The 20719-nt window shown below is 40.9% G+C and overlaps 1 protein-coding gene across 1 annotated transcript in view; it reads left to right on the top strand.

The window, feature by feature from the left end:
- The window catches only part of acmsd (aminocarboxymuconate semialdehyde decarboxylase), a 53424-nt gene that overhangs the window by 3219 nt on the left and 29486 nt on the right, over window positions 1-20719 (top strand). The window contains exons 2-5 of the mRNA XM_060827746.1: window positions 1622-1666; window positions 2133-2229; window positions 8254-8303; window positions 12355-12591. Coding sequence (XP_060683729.1) covers window positions 1622-1666; window positions 2133-2229; window positions 8254-8303; window positions 12355-12591 — 429 coding nt within the window. The remainder of the gene's footprint in view (window positions 1-1621; window positions 1667-2132; window positions 2230-8253; window positions 8304-12354; window positions 12592-20719) is intronic.

The following is a 20719-nucleotide window of genomic DNA, read 5'->3' as shown; positions in this document are numbered from 1 at the left end:
GATTGGTCAGTAGCATAGGTTCAATTTACTTGAAGATCTCAAACAGGTTTATTCAACAGACAAAGTGATATTTTGCAGTTACAAAACAACTTATGTGTACATCCTTAGTCTAGCAAACAACTGATCATGTGATGTCATCCTGCTCCTTGGCTTATTAGCATACTTAGCTCTTCAGCAGCTCTCCAAGGAGAATTGTTAACTCTAATGGAACTCTAATGATTCTAATAGAACAAAAACAAGATCTCCTAAATAAGAATAAATTATGATGAAAGCTCCCAACAGCTCAGGCAGCATCAATGACAAAGAAAATAAACTTTAAGAACACAGATATTTATAGGGTAAACCTGGTGGAACACAGGTCCAGAAAACTTCTTTGGGACTGAGGACATGAAAGCTTTATGATTTTAATAGCAGGATTTCATTGTAGTACAGTGATCAGGCCTTGACTTGGCTGCCTTGAGTGTGGCCTATTTTCTGCATTTTAAAATTTAAAGGGGTAGGAATGTAGTGTTTGGGACTGGTTGACCACTCCTGATATTAAACACTGCACCGACTATCCCTATGCATTGAGGGGTGGTAGCAGTTAAAATCAAAGCCAACATTTCTGGTCAATTTTCTTACATCAGAAATGGAATATGTTAAGATTCGTATATTTTAAACCAATGCAAAACCAGAAAAAGAAGAAGGCAGGAAAGAAATAAAAACAGAAATGTGGCAGGCTGGACTGTAGGAGTGGTTAAGCGATAAAATGATGATGCAAATCTATAGAGTTGGTACGAGTAAAAAGAAACAAAACAAGTCTGTAGGAGGCATAAATCCTTAACATTAAAAAGCAAAGTGCAAAGAAAACCTGACAAAGGTAAAGAGGTTCCTGTAGCTTCAAATGCGGCAGTGAAAAGGTAAAGCCAGGAGGCTGGGTGAACACCCTGTCAGCCATGTTCCAATAGACCATCCTGATCCTAAGCAACAGCCCAAGTCTCCATTCCTTTTCACTCTGGTGCATGACTAGAATCTGCTATCCTCAAGAAAATAGAGAGCATAGTTAAGATATAAAGTTGCTAACTTGAATATTGATGCAGGACCTTTGTAAATTAGCTTTAGATTAGATTAGATTCCTTACAGTGTGGAAACAGGCCCTTCGGCCTAACAAGTCCACACCGAAGAGTAACCCACCCAGACCCATTTCTCTCTGACTAATGCACCTAACACTACAGGCAATTTAGAATGGCCAATTCGCCTAACCTGCACATCTTTGGAATGTGGGAAGAAACGCACACAGACACAGGGAGAATGTAAAAACTCCACACAGACAATCACCCAAGGCTAGAATCAAACTTGGATCCCTAGTGCTATGAAGCAGCAGTGCTAACCACTGAGCTACTGTGCTGCCCCAACTCTACTACTCTATTCTAACAAGGTAAAAACAATGACTGCAGATGCTGGAAACCAGATTCTGGATCAGTAATTACATGTTTACTTAAATAACAATAATTAACATCAGGAATAACACTCCAGAAGTAATCAGTTTGTTGCAAAGCACTTTGGGTATCTAAGGATGTGAAAGGTGCTATATAAATTGCATATATCTATACAACTAAAAACACTTTCCCTTTTTTACCAGAGATATGGATATGAAGGTTGGGTCCAACTTCACCATCACTCTGAGGTATGATTATGCATAGCATCATCATTATTAAGTTAATTAAATGATAAGACAAGCAAAATTAATAAAAGTAGTTTAACTTTGGTTCATTCTGTAATTTTGAAAATTGTATTCAAATGTATTTTCTAGTTAATTTTCTTATCTGTTACAAAGTTTCTTGTCACATTTTACATGCACTCCACAATTGCCACACCAGTCTGCTTGAGACTGCTGCCTGATACAATCATGAAAGTGTCTCGTTAACAGATTTCCACATAATATTCCAAATATCACTCAATGATTGCGTGCCATTAGTACAGTTCAGCTGTGGATAACCTGCCAATGGAAATTTATACAGAATGCATTGAGTCAACATAAGACACCCAAGCACACAATTTCTCTATTCCTGATCACCAAAATTCTACACACTGTGGCAATAGCATCCTATAGATCCACAACTGATCACCTAAAATGTCCTGTTTATTAAAAGGGTGAAGCAAAAATGATGAAAGATGGCAACATATTCAGAGTGGTACAAAAAAACTGCTGGGATCCACAAGTACGGATTCAAGAAATGGATCAAGCAGGTAAATGAAGATCCAATGTTATTCTGATAATTTCTCCAAATTCATCCATATAAACAGTGACTTACTCATTGAAATGTATCTTCTGGGTTTAAAATGACTTCTATTTGAAAGGATTCTGTAGTGGTACTGGAAGCTTTGACAAACTCTATAGGCAAGTCTCCAGATGTATTGTTTTACCAGTTTGTTACTATAAAGTTAAGAGACTTGCTTTAAATTTTGATGTTATAAAGAATCTAGCCTGGATGGATCAGCAATTCACTTCCAGATTGTCATTTTTGTATGCATGGACATTCACATTTCTCTGAAAACTGTGTCAGTACAACCCAAAATGAGACCAGGATTATGGTTTGTTGTTTTAACTAGACATCTTGTCAGAGATGGTGTTTCTGTGATATGTAAGGAACAAAATTAGCAGGAGTTTTAACCCCTAATTTCTGCCCGATGACCCTGTTGACAAATCAGTTTGTAAAAATGTTGAATGAGGTGAAACTCAGATATAGCAGGTTCAGGGTGAATATGCTGGCATTCTGTGTGAACTATTTCCACTTAGCAAAGGCACCAAGAGTCAGAAAAAGTGGTAAAGACAGCTCCCCTTTCAAAATATTCCCTTCAGGCACCTACACAACTGTTTGAAACAAAGTGAAGTTATTAGAAAAATACTTGAAAGAATTTGGCACATTTTGATTTGTGGAAGATGAATTTCCTTGCCATGAACCCATTGATGAAGAGCTTATACACGAAATGTCAACTCTCCTTTTCCTCGGAGGCTGCCTGAACAGCTGTGCCTTACCAGCCCCACACTTTTTGACCATTATTTTAAGTGTCTACCTGCTTGGTAAGGTCAGCACTTGCCATGGAATCTGGCCATCCATAACTGGTACTGAGAAGCCCCAATATTGACTTCTGCAATAACCCTGTGACCTGTTTTCATCTTCATCTGGAGACTCCATTACTCACAGCCATATCTCCTCTGAGGTAGGTGCCCTTATTTGGGTATGTCCAAACCTAGGGTCCCACAGAAACTAGCACAGAAGGCCACAACCTTGCATTATCTGGTCCCAGCTTGACCACTGGTCCTTTCACCAGGAATTATGACAGAAATCTGTATCAGAAGGCCCATTGAAAATAATGGTCAAATAAATGGTTTTTGACATGATATAATCTTTGATAAATAATTCTGCATGAACACAAGAGTAAAAGCACAAATTTTATTGTCTTTATTAATTAAATTTGATTTGTAAAGGTAAATAGAAGTATTTCTGCGAAATTGTTTACAGAGCATCAAACATGTAAAAGATAGGTTCAATGATCCATTTAATAAGGTCAGTATAAGGAATAAGTTGTTTCTCATACTAGGGTCCATAGCCATCTACCTTTGGCTGTTATGTGAGAGTGGGAGGAACTGGTGACAAAAATTTGACTCTCATTATACTGTACTTTGCACCAACACAGATGAGAAGCAAAACCTAAATGGCGACTAACTGTACTGGTGCTGCTTTACTGTCCATGATGGACAGAGACATACCGATGTGTCAAGTGTTGAAGTCCACTTCTTTGACAGCCGGCATGTTTTTGCAAATGCTATCACTTTATCCTTTGAGTTGAATATGGTGCTATGAGTTAATGAGTGCCTCCATAATCTGGGCATTTTTTTGAAGGTATCTTACTGGAATGTGAAAAGTGATGCTGAGACTGATGAGATTTCTCTGTCCATAATCCTTGAATATCAGATAGAACATAGAAAAGTACAGCACAGAACAAACTCTTTGGCCCATGATGTTGTGCTGAGGTTTAATCCTAATGCAAATTATAATAACTTAACCTACACAGCTCCCAACTCACTGCTGTCCATGTGCATGTCCAGCAGTCGCTTAAAGGTCCCTAATGACTCTGCTTCCACCACCACAGCTGGCAACACATTCCATGCATTCACAACTCTCTGCCTTTATACCTTCCTCCTTCAAGCTGTGCCTCTGACCTTGAGTCTGAGTGTGCATTTCTATGAAACCCCTTCCAATCTATTGTAACAAACTCAATTTGGACTTCTAACATCATAGCTTTTACTGAGGTTAAGTCACTGTGTTGTGGGCTTTTCACCACAAATTACCTTTAATTTGGCTACTTATTAAGAAATCACAATCATGTACTGAAACATTGATTAAAAGATTATTTCATTTATAATAATAGCAAAACAAAACCCCTCAAATGGGCAAGTTAAACCTCACAACCCAACTTAGCTATTACCAAATTAATGGCGGAGTTTAGCTACAATTTCAACCAATAGTGTCTGTCTCTGGAAGTGTCCAGTGTTTAATCCTGGTGCAGTGGTGTTCTTCAAAGTTCTGCTGTTGAATTGTTTGGGTGTTTGATTTTCATCCTTCATGTCCATGATGTGATATTATTGATGATTTTTAGAGTACTTTCATCCAAAGTATTAATTACTCTTTTAGAGTCCCTGAGACTGAAACTAGCTTCTTTATCAGAAGTAACTCCCCTGTTCCTTGTAACATTCATTGTTGACTGTCTGCTTGAAGACACATTAAGGGCAGTCATTTATCCTTGTGGCATAAAGCAACTAGTTATCAAGCAGATGTCAAATGTTTTATTCATGTAAACTCCCAGACATGACTAATTGCTTTCAATTCCTGAATAGGTTTGTCTTTGCCCTTAATAGTTTATTCCAGACAGAATTATTGTTACTTCATTCTATCTATAACAGTTTATCTTTATTGAGTCTTTCAATCCAAGAACAGTTATTAAAGTTCTGAAGTTTACACTATTGCAATTGTTCTCCACAACAAGGTGTTCACTAATTCCTGGCATTGAAGTATGTTCAATTTAATAGGTCAGAAATGAGTTAGTGTTCCAAACGTATGTGTCGAAGCTGATTGTCATAAAGCTGCCAAATATTGTTTAATGGTCTCCCCATTTCTCTGGTAATTCTGGTAGAATGTTTACCAATCAATTATCATTGTTTTAATTTGCTCAGAATATCTTTCGATTGTACTTAATACTGCATCAAATGTAGTCATGTCTTTTACAAACTGCTTGGATATTTGCTGGCTTTCTGTTCTGAGATAATGTACAACACCTAGACTGTCCATCCTCACAGTGGGCAACTAAAATCTGAACTCCATTATCTATCAATTTCACACTGATCCATAGAAGGAAACATCCTCTCCACATCTATCTTAATAAGACCACTTAGGATTTAATATGCATAATAATGCAGGAACTGGAAAAAAAAACACCAAAATAAAGCCTACTCATGGCATAAATAGTTATATACAGTTATAAATAAATAAACATCCCAGGACAAACAGTTCTGAAGACCCATCTCTGGGTCTGCTTTAATTTTTTTTCTAGCCTGAAGTGTTATCACACAAAATTGAGTGACCTTCCCATCACCAAAGTCACTGACGTTTTGTTTGTTTTTTTACCTATTGCCCATCAGTAAAACACCCAGGTAGCCAATTAAATATTTACAAACAAATCCATTGCGGGCAATGCAAACTATAAAGGTGCCGGGGGGGAGAGGGGAAGTGAGGGTGGAAGGGAGAGCGAGAAGGGACTAAATCAAGATGGAGTTGGATGGGAACATAAAGCACTGCATCTCCTGCAGTGCCCACCTCTCTCTAAAGCCATCAAGAGCATTGGTGGGCACCACATGCTCCTTCTCCAATAATACCTGAGCATGAACATAACCATGGAAGAGAACCAGAGTCGGCATGGGTCTACTTTTTTAAATGCTTTGTTTAACTTTTTTTTAATCAACCTGATGAGAGATGTTATTACATACCCTGGTGCCGGTGTGACTTGAACCTGGACCTCACTGCACCTCATCCCAGCTCCAACCCTCCAACTCGGCACCACCCTCTTGAACTGTCTTACCTGTCCATCTTCCTTCCCACCCATCCACTCCACCCTATCCTCCAACCTATCACCATCACTCCCCACCTGTACCTACCTATAGCCTTCCCAACTACGTTGCTCCTACTCCCACCCCCACCCATCTATTTATCTCTCAGCCGGCCTCCTCCCCACCCCCAACAAATTCTGATGTAGGGCTTATGACAAAAATATCAATTCTCCTATTTCTCAGATGCTGCCTGTCCTGCTTTGCTTTTCTAGTGCCACACTTTTCGACTTTGATCTCCAGCATCTGCAATCCTCACTTTCTCCTTTGTTACATGATAGCGTAGTTACAATATAATTACCAAGACTGTCAGAAACCAGGAATGGTACATCTGACATTTTCAACATCTCAAGCTGGACTCCTCAATTCTCCACCCAGGACTGTGTACTATAGAATCATAGAGTCATAGAGCTGTACAGCACGGAAACAGACTGTTGGTCCAACTCATCATGCCAACCAGATATCCTAAACTAATCTAGTCCCATTTGCCAACATTTGGCCCATATCCCTCTAAACCCTTCCTATCTATGTACCCATTGAGATGCCTTTTAAATGATGTAATTGTACCAGCCTCCACCACTTCCTCTGGCAGCTCATTCCATACATGCACCATCCTCTGCATGAAAAAAAGTTGCCCTTTCCCTTCTCACCTTAAACCTATGGCATCTAGTTTTGGACTCCACTAACCTGGGGAAAATATCTTGGTTATTCACCCTATCTATGATTTTATTAACTTCTATAAGGTCACCCCTCAGCTCCAACACTCCAGAGAAAATAACCCCAGTCTATTCAGCCTCTCCGTAGAGCTCAAACTCTCTAACCTTGGCAACATCCTTGTAAATCTATGCTGAATCCTTTCAAGTTTCACAACATCCTTCCTATAGCAGGGAGACCAGAATTGAACACTGTATTCTAGAAGTGGCCTAACCAAAATCCTGTGCAACCTTAACATAACCGTCCAACTCACTATCATCAGATTAGGTGAACTCTAAAGCAATAATATTAACAATTTTTTCAGAAACAATACCGTATGCAGCAACTATAACTATCCCTGGTGGCTAGCGGTCATGGTGTGCATGCTCATAAAAAAAGTCAATAGGCAAGGCAAGATGAGGCCCGAGGCTCATTTCCCCACAGCCATCCTCGAAATAAGGGACAAAAGACATCCGTTAAGGGACTTACAACATTCAGTCAAAAGGGACATTTAAAGTATGGGAACATTTGGTTCACTATCTCTTTTGACATTTGTTCGGTTTTATACCTTTCAGATATTCAAAGATGACCTACTATATACTACCATATATTTACAGGAGTTTTACTGAGTAATTTTTATATCTGCTCTCATGCTTACAGCTTTTTACGTCAGTTTAATTTCAGTAACCACACTGTTGAAAGACAATAGCAGCAGATTTATGGGAATACCGCTATCCGCAGGTTTCTCTCCAAGTTACTTGAAAACGTATTGCTGTTCCTCCAATATTCCTGGGTCAAAATCCTGGAACTCTTTTCCTAACAGCATTGTGGGTGTACCTATACCAAATGGACTGCAGTGGTTCAAGAGGCAGCTTCCCACCATTTTCTTAATGGGAATTAGGGAGACATTTTGTCCCCTGTCTAGGTGACATCCTCAATGCTTGAGAGCCTCTGGTGAAGCGCTCCGGCAATGCTGGAGGAAAGATCACAGAAGCACTTCACAGGAGACTCCAAGCACTGAGGATGTCACCTAGACAGGGGACGAAACGTCTGCAACACAAATTCCCAGCTCGGCGAACAGAATCACAACAACGAGCACCCGAGCTACAAATCTTCTCACAGACTGGGAATTAAGGAGGCACAATAAAAGTTGGCCCAGCCAATGAGGCCCACATTCCCTGAATTATATTTTTAAAAAGGTAAGACTTAACGAACAGCACACAGAACAAAGAAGTTGCATTGACATTCGTAATCAAATATTGAACAATTAAAAATTGGATATCACAGTCAGTGCAAGTTATTGTCTGCTCATGTGACTCCATCATCACAATTAATCAGTAACCTATGGAACTGAAAACTGAATGCAACAGAAATAATCAAACTTATTTTTAAGTACAAAACATTTTATTTTACAGGTGTAACAATGCAGGCTCTTTCTACTGTTCCTGTTATGTTCAACTATTGGGTAAGTTTGTGGACCAGACCAGATTTGAGCACTGCCATTCTGGCTATATTATTTGTTCACTGTCCCTGCAAAAGAAAGTACCTTGTAACAAGTTATATCTTTTTCATGCTTCATAGTGTTCACAGCAGAGTTGGGTTGTCCATCTGAAGGCTTGTCTATTATCAAATCTGTACCTCTGACACTTCTTAAAAACTAAGGTATAACAACCATAAATGTAGTATGTCAATTATATAGGACGCCCTGTTTGGAATATGTAGTAAAAAGAAATGTAGAGTGTAGAAAATAAAATGTTGATCAGGTGCAAATTATAATCAGGTTTACAGGGTTTCAAATTATACTGTACTGTACAGAACTGATTCACTGATCCTACACTATAGCGAAGAAGACACGCTTAAAGAAGCAAGAGTAACAAAAAAAGTGGTACAAAATTGTATTGCTTATAAATAATGCAAAAACCCTTCTCTCTCACACAGTTCAATAGCATTATGTTTCTCTATCTTACTTCTTATTTTGCTGTCCTCCATCACTTCTTTTTTACAATGCTTCACAATCTCCTTTTCCACCTTTGTTCTCTAGTTTCCTTCATTCAATGTTTACTTCCCTTTTCACCACTTCTTCTTTTCATTCTTCATTCTGTAGTTTTTCCTTCACTTTCCAACTTCTCTTTCACTTTGTCACACTCATTACTTCTTCTTTTGTCCCTTTGCTCTTCTCTTTTCATTCTCTTATCACTTTTCCTTGAACTTCCATCCCTTATTTTGTGATTCAATTTTATCTTCTCACTTTTGCATCTTTGTTTTCATGACCACATGATGTCATAAACTAATTCATAGCTAATTAAGTCTTATCAATACAGTATTATTAAATTGTAGTGAAATGTTGTATCTGGCTCCTTCTTCTGGTTTTGTGTTCCTATCCACCTTGACTGTCTCTGCTATCACTTACATTCAGTATCCCAATTCACTTTTATTCATTTCTCTTTTAAGTCCTTAAGCATAAGCCCTTCTTCAGATTCTCCTGCTCCTTTGATGCTGCCTGACCTGCTGCGCTTTTCCAGCAACACATTTTTCAGCTCGTGTCAGTCCAATTGAACTGAGACCCGCCTGTGTTCACTAGTCACCTTTCCGTGTTCAGTTTTTCAGAAAACATACGTCCCAATTTATTCAGCCATGCCTGATAGTTCACACAATATGTTATACATGAATTGTAAACATTCACTTTTAGTACATCAAGTAGCTAGTCTTTCTTTATACTTCCCTCCTTCTTCTGTTTCAACAGTTTTCCTTTCACTCTATAGCATGGGAAGAGATGGAAATCAAAAGTGTCTGAATCAGAAAACACACAGGATATTAGAATAGGGAAAGAAAACAAATGATTCAACCAAGACGTGTAAAAAACAAACTGCAAATGAAAAGAATCAGAAGGAAGAAACATGATAGAGATTTAGAGGGTTGGGAGGGACTGTTCTAACAGTTCTTTATAATATTTAAATGCAAGGTATTTCACAGTAGAATTATGAAACATAAATTTGAGTCGAGTTACATGAAAAGTTATTAATACTGGTGACCAAAAGCTTAGTCAAAGAAATACAATTTTAGGGGATTTTAAATAGAGCAAAGAGGCAGGAAGCAGAGGGAATTTCCGAAATTAGGTCCAATGCAATTGAACGCAAATAGGAAGTAATTAAAATTAGCAATGTGCAAGAGCTAGTAAATTAGAGGAATACAGATATAGCAGGGGATTGTATGTGTGGAGGAGGTTAAAAAGCTCGTGACTGACATAAGTCATGGACAAAAATTTTAAAATTGAGATATTTCTTGACAAAGGGTTAAACTAGGTCAGGAAGTACTGGATGACAAATGATTGGAAGTTGATTCTGGGCAGTAATATTTTTGGTAAGTCCAAACTTACAGAGGCCAGCCAGGAGAAGATTGGAATAGTTGACCCAAGAGAAAGGAAAGGCATGAGTGATGATTTCAGTGAGTGTTAAACAGAGGCAGAGGCAATTGTATTGGAAAAATGTATTGTCCAGCCATCTCAGGTTCTTGCATCTGTACAACCATTACCAATTAGAATTGATTATCATTTAATACACAGAATTACAGATAACATACAGAACAGAACAAGTCGATTGGCACAACAAGTGTATACCAAAATTCATTCTTCTCACAATCATCTTTCTATTGTATTTCATTTTACCCTTTGAATATATTCTTTTTCCCTTTTTTGCTTATATATTTAATTAACATCTTTTTAAATGCTAATTGCTTCAGCCACTCTCTGTGATAGCCAGTTCTACATCATCACAATTCTAAACAATTTTCACATGAGATCTTTATTGGGTTTTTTTTCAGTGAATAATTTTTATTTAGAATTGCAAAATATATAGCTGGCCCTTTGAATCTTACTATAAATTTAAATCTAGATTAGATTTAAATTTAGGCTCTATTATCATGTGTACTCAAGTACGTGGTACAACAGTGTGTAATTCAAAAGTGTATAATAGTTACAAAATACCTAAGTACAAAATCCCAGTTATAGAACTAGAAAACTAAAGATACAAATGAAAAAGTTCAGCACTACAGTCTTCTTCATATTAAAGTGAAGAAATAAAGAAATGAAGGTAAAAAGCTAAACATTACAGTTCTTTCTTAAGCAAAGAGGGGTGTCAGTCCAATTGGGAGAAAGTGAGGACTGCAGATGCTGGAGATCAGAGCTGAAAAATGTGTCGCTGAAAAAGCGCAGCAGGTTAGGCAGCATCAAAGGAGCAGGAGAATCGATGTTTCGGGCATAAGCCCTTCTTCAGGTTCCTGAAGAAGGGCTTATGCCCGAAACGTCGATTCTCCTGCACCTTTGATGCTGCCTGACCTGCTGCGCTTTTCCAGCAACACATTTTTCAGCTCGTGTCAGTCCAATTGGACTGAGACCCGCCTGTGTTCACCAGTCACCTTTCCATGTTTAGTTTTTCAGAAAACATACGTCCCAATTTATTCAGCCATGCCTAATAGTTCACACAATATGTTATATATGAATTATAAACATTCACTTTTAGTACATCAGGTAGCTAGTCTTTTGAATAAATATGTACATAATGCTTTAACAATGAACAAAATGTAACTCTAGTTTTGGTGAAATTATTTTATTATTTATAAGATCAATGATTCTATAATTGAATTGAGGCACTTCAGCAATCAATGGGCAGAATTAAATCTAGGTGATAGGCTCCCATCTTGCCACTTGGACAGCAAGATTGTCGCATTGCTTAGGTTACATTCAGCAACTCCAGCATTTGTGACCATTATCACTTATTCCTGGAATTAACTATCTTGGGGATGGAAATCCAGACACTGAGAGCTGCTAACTAATGATAGGATCCATTGGTCTCCATTGCAGGCAGTGCCACTAGGAATGATGGCATCTACCAGCAATGTATCCAACAGAGCCCAAAATCAACAATGGACCTGAGGGTAGGAGTGAGTGAGGGTGGAATTGGAATTGTGGGCTGGGGTTTGATGTCGAGGGGAGATGTTTTGCAGGCAAGAATTTAGGGTGTGGCTTTCAGACACTGAGTGTCTTTGAACAGGAATCCATTTCCAGGGACTTTCAAGCAAACCTGATAAGGTTTCCTGCATGGACACTCCTCTGCCCAATTTTGGAATACCAGCAATAGGGAGAATGAGGTCATTAAGTGGGCATAAATCACGCACCGAAGGACGTCAGTTAATGTTTGGACAGGAAGGTCAACCATGAGCTTTTCCACCCCAGACTTAACACCAGTAAATGCAGGTAGGGAGCAAGGTGCCCGTCTGGCATCTTAGCAGCCAACTAAATATTCCCCCTGCTGCCAACCTCAAAAGGTTCTGCATAAAATTGTGCCCAACATATTTATGTACATTTTGTTACTAGAATAGAAAAGTATTTGTATTATTCTTCAGGATTTAAGAAACTTTATGACTTGCACAGAGAATGATATTTACAGAATTATCAGAACATATTCTCAGAAAACTTGGTTACTTATATCAAATAAAAGTACATTGATTTTTTTTGTTAGGCAAAACCCAAGGATACCCTGGATCTATGCCATATTTTGAATGATGACATTGCAGCCACAGTACGTGAGCACCCAAAGAGATTCACTGGCCTTGGTACACTGCCCATGCAAGACCCAGAACTCACTGTTCAGGAAATGCATCGTTGTGTGAAAGATTTGGGATTTCCTGGAGTTCAAATTGGCTCCCATATCAACGATTGGGATCTGAATTGCCCAGAACTTTACCCAGTGTATGCTGTAAGCACCAACATCTTTTTAAATTGTTTATACATTGACTGATTGCTAAAAGAAATAGCGTAGGTAGCACGGTAGCCCAATGACCCAATGGTTAGCACTGTTGCCTCAGGGTCCCAGGTTCAATTCCAGCCTCAGGTGACTGTCCGTGTGGAGTTTGGATATTCTCTGTGTCTTGGCGGGTTTCCTCCTGCAGTCCAAAGATTTGCAGGGCAGGTGAATTGGCCATGGTAAATTGTTCCTAGTGTTAGGTGCATTAGTCAGAGGGAAATGGGTCTGGGTGGCTTAATTTTTGGAGGGTCAGTTGGGACTGAAGGGCCTGTTTCCACACTGTAGGTAATCCAATCTAAATCTAGGTGCCACATGCTTATTGAATGAGAAATGTAAATGCACAGGTGGAAGAAATAGGAATTGGCACTACTTCTTAGATTCATGACTGTGGTAACATTTTGTTAACAAAGACTGGGATTTTCCCTGTACGGTTTTGGCAGCCTGACCAAAATCAGGGTCAGCTGGAGGTCAGAGACCCTCAATGTGTGGGGAACAGACACCCAATGATGTGCCTCGAATTGCCAATTAATGGCAGCAGACTCACTTGTTTAAGGATGCTGAGCAGACTCTAGAGGCTGGTGGACCAATAGGAGAAGAGAAGGCCTTGTGGTATCATTGCTAGATGATGAATCTAGAGATCCCAAGTAACATTCTGGAGACCTGGAGTTGAATCCCACCGTAGCAATAAAAATCTGGAATTAAGAGCCTAACGATGGCCATGAAACCTTTGTTGATTGTTAGGAAAAAAATCCATTTGGTTCAGTTAATTACTTTAGGGAAGAGTAACTGCTGCCCTTAGCTGGTCAGCCTTATGTGTAACTTCAGATCACAGCAATGTATTTGACTGTAAATTGTCCACGGGGTAATAAGTGCTGACCTAGCCCCAGTGAGACCCCATCGATACCTATATAAGATTTTCTCCAGCTTTCAAGAAAGAGATGCTTTTCCAGATCAATTAGAGAGAAGGAATCTTGATTTTGAAATGACCTTTGAATTTTAAAATGAAAATTTTAGCACTCAACAACCATTATGGAGGAGAACCCCTCCATGATCAAACTTCAGCTAGAGATGAAGTCAGGCACGCATATGCCCTCAACAATTGGCTCAGTTGGCTGGATGACTGGCTTGCGGTGCAGAATGATGCTAGCAAAACATCCCCACATTGGCTGAGGTTACCATGAAACACTTCTTCTCAACCTCTCTCCTCACCTGAGATGTGGTGACCCTCAAGATAAACCACCACCCATCTAACCAAGTTCCTTCATGTATCCTGACAAGCTAGTTCAAATGCACCTCTACAGCCCGAGTACATCTCCCTGCGAGCATCATAGTTTCCCGATCCTGCTAAGATATAAGCCAATATGCTTGTATAAGGTTCAATCTGCTCCCGAACTGGTTACAATGTCCCCCCAGAAATCTAACGTCCTCCCATTCACGTGTATATTCACCTCATCTTATTATTTCTAAACTCATTACCACATAGTATTGGGAAGAATAAACTCTGCTTTCAGAATTTCATTCACTTTCCTACCTATTACCTTGTATCAATGTAAAACGTGATGTTTGACTGATCCATCTCACCCAAACGCTGTCAGCCATTCAATGACCTCCCTGAATCTGGCACCAGGCAGGCATCAACCTACCCTGGAGTCACATGAAATGCTGCAGCAATAGCTTTCAATTCCCCTAACTATTCAATCTATTTCTGGATCAGTGGTGCTGGAAGAGCACAGCAGTTCAGGCAGCATCCTGTGCTCTTTCAGCACCACTGATCCAGAATCTGGTTTCCAGCATCTGCAGTCATTGTTTTTACCTATTCAATCTATTGCCATCTTACCCTTAAATTCTTCTTCCCCCTACCATCTGTGCAGCTCAACCACTTGTGATGGCATGAACTTGGCTCTTGCTCCATTTGTTTGAGGAATCATCACCCTCACTAATATCCAAAATGGAAAACTGTTTATCTTTCCCTTTGTTTGCCTATGGGTCACAGGTGTCGTTAACTGGCCAGCATTTATTTTCTGTCCCTAGTTGCCCTTGAGCAGGTGGTGGTGAAATTCTTAAATCACTACAATCCGTGTGCCATAGAGAGTTCAACAAGCTCTTAGGGAGGGAATTCCAGGATCTTGACCCACCAACAGTGAAGGAATGGCGCTACATTTTCAAGTTGAGGTGGTGAGTGGCTTGGAGGGGAAATTGCAGGTGGTGGTGTTCCCATTTATCTGCTGCCCTTGTCCTTCCAGATGAAAGTGGTTGTGGGATTGGCAGGTGCTGCCTCAGGATCTTTGGGGAATTTCTGCAGTGCATCTTGCAGATAGTATACACTGCTGCTACTGAGCATCTGTGATGGAGGAAGTGGATACTTATGGATGTGGTGGCAGTCAAGTGGGCTGCTTTGTCCTGGATGGTATCAAGCCTCTTGAATGTTGTTGGAGCTGCACTCATCCAGGCAAGTGGAGAGTATTCCATCACACTCCTGACTTGTGCCTTGCGATGGTGGACAGACTTTGGGAGTTAGAAGGTGAGCTATGCGCTGCAGTATTGAACAAAGAAAATTACAGCACAGGAACAGGCCCTATGGCCCTCCAAGCCTGTGCCAATCCAGATCCTCTGTCTAAACCTGTCACCTATTTTCCAAGGATCCATATCCCTCTGCTTCCTACCCATTCATATCTGTCCAGATACATCTTAAATGACGTTATCATGCCCTTCTCTACCATCTCTGCTGGCAATGCATTCCAGGTACCCACCATCCTCTGCGTAAAGAACTTTCCACGCATATTTCCCTTAAATTTTTCCCCTCTCACCTTGAGCTTGTGACTACTAGTAATTGAGTCCCCCACTCTGGGAAAAAAGCTCTTGCTATCCACTCTGTCTATATCTCTCATGGTTTTGTAGACCTCGATTAGGTCCCCCCTCAACCTCTGTGTTTCTAATGAAAATAATCCAAATGTACTTAACCTCTCTTCATAACTAGCATCTTTTATACCAGGCAACATCCTAGTGAACCTCCTCTGCATCCTCTCCAAAGCATCCACATCCCTTGGGTAATGTGGCAACCAGAACCGTATGCAATATTCCAAATGTGGCCGAACCAAAGTCCTACACAACTGTGAGATGACCTGCCAACTTTTATACTCAATACCCCGTCCGATGAAGGAAAGCATGCCATATGCCTTCTTGACCACTTTATCGACCTGCGTTGCCACCTTCAGAGTACAAAGGACTTGAACACCCAGGCCACTCTGTATTTCAATTTTCCCCAGGGCTTTTCCTTTAACCTTATAGTTCGCTCTAGAATTGGATCTTCCAAAATGCATCACCTTGCATTTACCTGGATTGAACTCCATCTGCCACTTCTCTGCCCAACTCTCCAATCTATCTTTATTCTGTTGCATTCTCTGGCAGTTGACTTCACTATCTGCTACTCCATCAATCTTATAGTTATCTGCAAAACTACTAATCAGACCACCTATACGTTCCTCCAGTTCATTTATATCACAAACAACAGTGGTCCCAACACAAATCCCTGTGGTATACCATTGATCACAGTTCTCCACTTTGAGAAACTCCTGCTGCCCAGCCAATTCTCTATGCATTTAGCTAGCACCCCCTGAACCCCATGTGACTTCACATACTCCATCAGCCTAATATGGGGAACCTTACCAAATGCCTCACTGAAGTCCATGTATATGACATCTACATCTCATCAATCAACTTTTTCATTTCCTTAAATAATGCTATTAAGACATGACCTTCCCTGCACAAAACCATGCTGCCTATCACTGATAAGCCCATTTTCTTTCAACTGTAAATAGATCCTATCCCTCAGTATCTTCTCCAGCAGCTTCCCTACCAGTGATGTCAGGTTCACTGGTCTATAATTACCTGGATTATCCCTGCTACTCTTCTTAAACAAGGTACAACATCAGCAACTCTCCAACGCTCCAGGACTTCACCCGCGTTCAAGGATGCTGCAAAGATATCTGTTAAGGCCCCAGCTATTTTCCTTCTCTCGCTTCCCTCAGAAACCTGGGATAGATCCCATCTGGACCTGGGGATTTGTCCACCTTAATGCCTTTTAGAGTAGCCAACACTTCCTCCCTCCTTACGCCGACTTGGCCTAGAGTAATCAAACATCTATCCCTAAGTTCAACATCCGTCATTTCTCTCTCTTCAATGAATACTGATTCAAAGTGCTAATTAAGAATCTCATCCATTTTCTCTGACTCCGTGCATAACTTCCCTCCTTTGTCCTTCAATGATCCAACCCTTTCTCTAATTATCCTCTTGCTGCTTATATATGAATAAAAGGCTTTGTGATTTTCCTTATCCCGGTTTGCTAAAGATATTTCATCACCCCTTTTAGCCCTCTTAATTCCTTGTTTCAGATTGGTCCCGATATTCTTCCAAAGCTTCATCTGTTTTTAGTTGCCTCGACCTTTTTCCTCTTAGCTAGTTTCATAATTTCATCTGGTTTCTTAATATTGCCATTTCTATCCCTCGTTTTCAAAGGGACATCTCTAACTTGAACTCTAACCAACCTCTCTTTAAATGCCTCCCACACATCATGTGGATATACCCTCAAACAGCCGCTCTTAATCCATGTTTCCCAGCTCCTGCCAAATTTTGCTATAGTTGGCCTTCCTCCAGCTTAGCACTCTTCCTTTAGGACCACTCTTGTCTTAGTCCATGAGTATTCTAAAACTTATGGAATTGTGATCACTATTTCCAAAGTAATCCCCGACTGAAACTTCAATCACCTGGCCAGGCTCATTCCCCAGCACCAGGTCCAGTACGGTCCCTTCCTGAATTGGACTATTTGCATTTTGCTCTATAAAACCCTCCTGGATGCTCATTACAAATTCTGTTCCATCTAAACCTCTACCACTAAGTGAATCCCAGACAATGTTGGGAAAACTAAAATCTCCGATCATCACCCCCTGTTGCTCCTACATCTTTCCATAATCTATTTACATATTTGTACTTCTATCTCATACTCAATGTAGGAAGGCCTGTAGTAACCGCACCCTTCCTATTTCTGAGCTCTGCCCATATTGCCTCACTGCTCAAGTCCTTCATCGTGCCCTCCTTCAGCACAGCTGTGATATCCTCTCTGACCAGTAATGCAATTCCTCCACTCCTTTTACTTCCCTCACAATCCCACCTAAAGCATCTATATCCTGGGATATTTAATAGCCAATCTTGCCCTTCCAAGTCTCAGTAATAGCAATAACATCATACTCCCAGGTATTAATCCAAGCCCTAAATTCATCTGCCTTATCTACTAGACTTCTCACATTAAACCAAATGCACCTCAGATCACCTGTCCCTTTACGTTCATCATCTGCTCCCAGTGTACTTTTCCCCTTAGTCATGCTGACTTCATTTTCTAGTTCCTTACAGACTTTAGTTACTACCTCCTTACTGTCCACTGACCTATTCATTTGGTTCCCATCCCCCACCGCATTAGATTAGATTAGATTAGATTCTCTATAGTGTGGGAATAGACCCTTTGGCCCAACAAGTCCACAACCGACCCTTCGAAGAGTAACTCACCCAGACCCATCTCCCACATTTATCCCTGACTACTGCACATAACACTATGGGCAATTTAGCATGGCCAATTCACCTGACCTGCACATAGAGTCATAGAGGTGTACAGCATGGAAAGAGAACCTTCGATCCAACCATGCCGATCAGATATCCCAACCCAATCTAGTCTCACCTGCCAGCACCTGGCCCATATCCCTCCAAACCCTTCCTATTCATATACCCATCCAAATGCCTCTTAAATGTTGAAATTGTACCAGCCTCCACCACTTCCTCTGGCAGCTCATTCCATACCCATACTACCCTCTGTGTGAAAAAGTTGCCCCTTAGGTCTCTTTTATATCTTTTCCCCTCTCACCCTAAACCTATGCCCACTAGTTCTGGACTCCCCGACACCAGGGAAAAGACTTTGCTTATTTACCCTATCCATGTCCCTCATGATTTTGTAAACTTTGTAAGGTCACCCCTCAGCCTCCAATGCTCCAGAAAAAACAGCCCCAGCCTGTTCAGCCTCTCCCTGTAGCTCAAATCCTCCAACCATGGCAACATCCTTGTAAAATTTTTCTGAACCCTTTCAAGTTTCACAACATCTTTCTGATAGGAAGGAGACCAGAACTGCACACAATATTCCAACAGTGGCCTAACCAATGTCCTGTACATCCGCAACATGACCTCCCAACTCCTGTACTCAATACTCATCTTTTGGATTGTGGGAGGAAACCAGAGCACCCAGAGGGAATGCAAACAGATACGGAGGGAATGTGCAAACTCCACACAGACAGTCACCCAAGCTGGGAATCGAACCTGGGTCCCTGGCGCTGTGAGGCAGCAGTACTAACCACTAAGCCACTGTGCCACCCATTAATTTAAATCCTCCCAACCGTGCTAGCAGAAGCACCCCCTATGACATTGGTTCTAATCCTGTCCAGGTATAGACCGTCCGATTTGTCGTAGGGCCACCTCCTCCAGAACCAGTCCAAATGTCCCAAATATCTGATGCCCTCCCTCCTGCACATCTCTCAAGCCACTCATTCATCCTGCCTGTTCTTTCATTTCTACTCTGACTAGCATGTGGCACTGATAGCAATTCTGACATTACTACCTCTGAGGTTCTACTTTTCAACTTGGCTCCTAACTCCCCAAATTCTGCTTGTAGAACCCAATTAATATCTATATCACTGGTGCCTATAGCACCACAACAACTGGCTGTTCACCTTCCCCCTTTAGAATGCACATAGAGTCAGCTACAGTGCCATGAACCTGGTTACTGCTGCCTTCCCCTGGTGTGCCATCTCCCCAACAGTATCCAAAATAGGTATACCTGTTTTGGAGGGAGATGACTGCAGGGACACCTGCACTGCCTTCCTGCTCTTTCTGTGCCTTTTCTTCCTCCGCAATCCTAATCTGCGGTGTGACCAATTCGCTAGACATACTATCTATGACCTCCTCAGCATCAAGGATGCTCCAAAGTGAGTCCATTCACAGTTTCAGAGCCGTCATGTAGTCCAACAAGAGCTGCAGCTGCACGTGAAGGAGCCAGGGAGATCAGCAGCATCCCTGAGCTCGCACATTGAGCTGGAGGAGCATAACACTAGTCCTGCCATTTTCACTCTTAAGCTTGACTTAGTCCAACTATAATATCAAATAATAGATAAATGAAATAATTTTTTTTACCAATCACACTACTTACCAGCACACGATAAAAAAGGAAAGCCTTACCTTATCAATACACCACATACTTTGGGACTATGGGAGAAAACTGGAGCACGTGGTCAGAGGAAGAAGGCGGGTGGGAGACACTGCACATGTAGTGTCTCGGGTTTAGCCACTGCCCGAATATATCAGTTCACTCACCTTCCCAGAGCGCAATTTGACTGCTCCCACTCAGCTCCTTGATCTCGCTGCTGCTGCAAAATGAAGGTCACTGATTCCACTAGGTAAGTATTTAAATGGGAAACTAGCCTGTTACATGCTCTTGTAGCCACTATATTTGTAAAGTGAGTCCAGTTGATTTTCTGGTCAATGGTAACCCCAAGAATGCTGAGACTGGGGGATTCAGTGATTGTAGCACCACTGAATGTCAAGGGGCAGTGGCTAGATTATCTCTTATTAGAGATGGTCATTGCATGGCAGTTGTTTCGCACAGATGTTACTTGCCACTTATCAGCCCAAGCCTGGATATTGTCCAAATCTTGATGCATTTGAACATGAACTACTTCAGTATTGAGTATTCAGTAATGGACTCAGGGGAATCCTGTACTACCTGGCTAATATTCCTAGACTGTCTGGCGGCCACACTTTCCCTTTTATCAGCATGGTATTAACCTGAGCCTCACCATACTTCTCAGCTTCACTGATGCACCACATTGACTCTCACCATCACTTGAGTTCTCAGTTCAAGTTGCTGCATTTTGTAACATTTCATACACATACATTTGTCTGAGCCATGCAAAGCTTTCAGGCAACACAGTGGCTCAGTAGTTAGCACGGCTATGTCACAGCACTTGAGATCTAAGTTCAATTCCAG

The sequence above is a fragment of the Hemiscyllium ocellatum genome, chromosome 7 (genome assembly GCF_020745735.1).
Source record: "Hemiscyllium ocellatum isolate sHemOce1 chromosome 7, sHemOce1.pat.X.cur, whole genome shotgun sequence".
NCBI classification, from domain to species: domain Eukaryota; kingdom Metazoa; phylum Chordata; class Chondrichthyes; order Orectolobiformes; family Hemiscylliidae; genus Hemiscyllium; species Hemiscyllium ocellatum.
The sequence above is the reverse complement of the archived record's forward strand: the minus strand, read 5'-3'. Positions and strand labels throughout refer to the sequence as shown.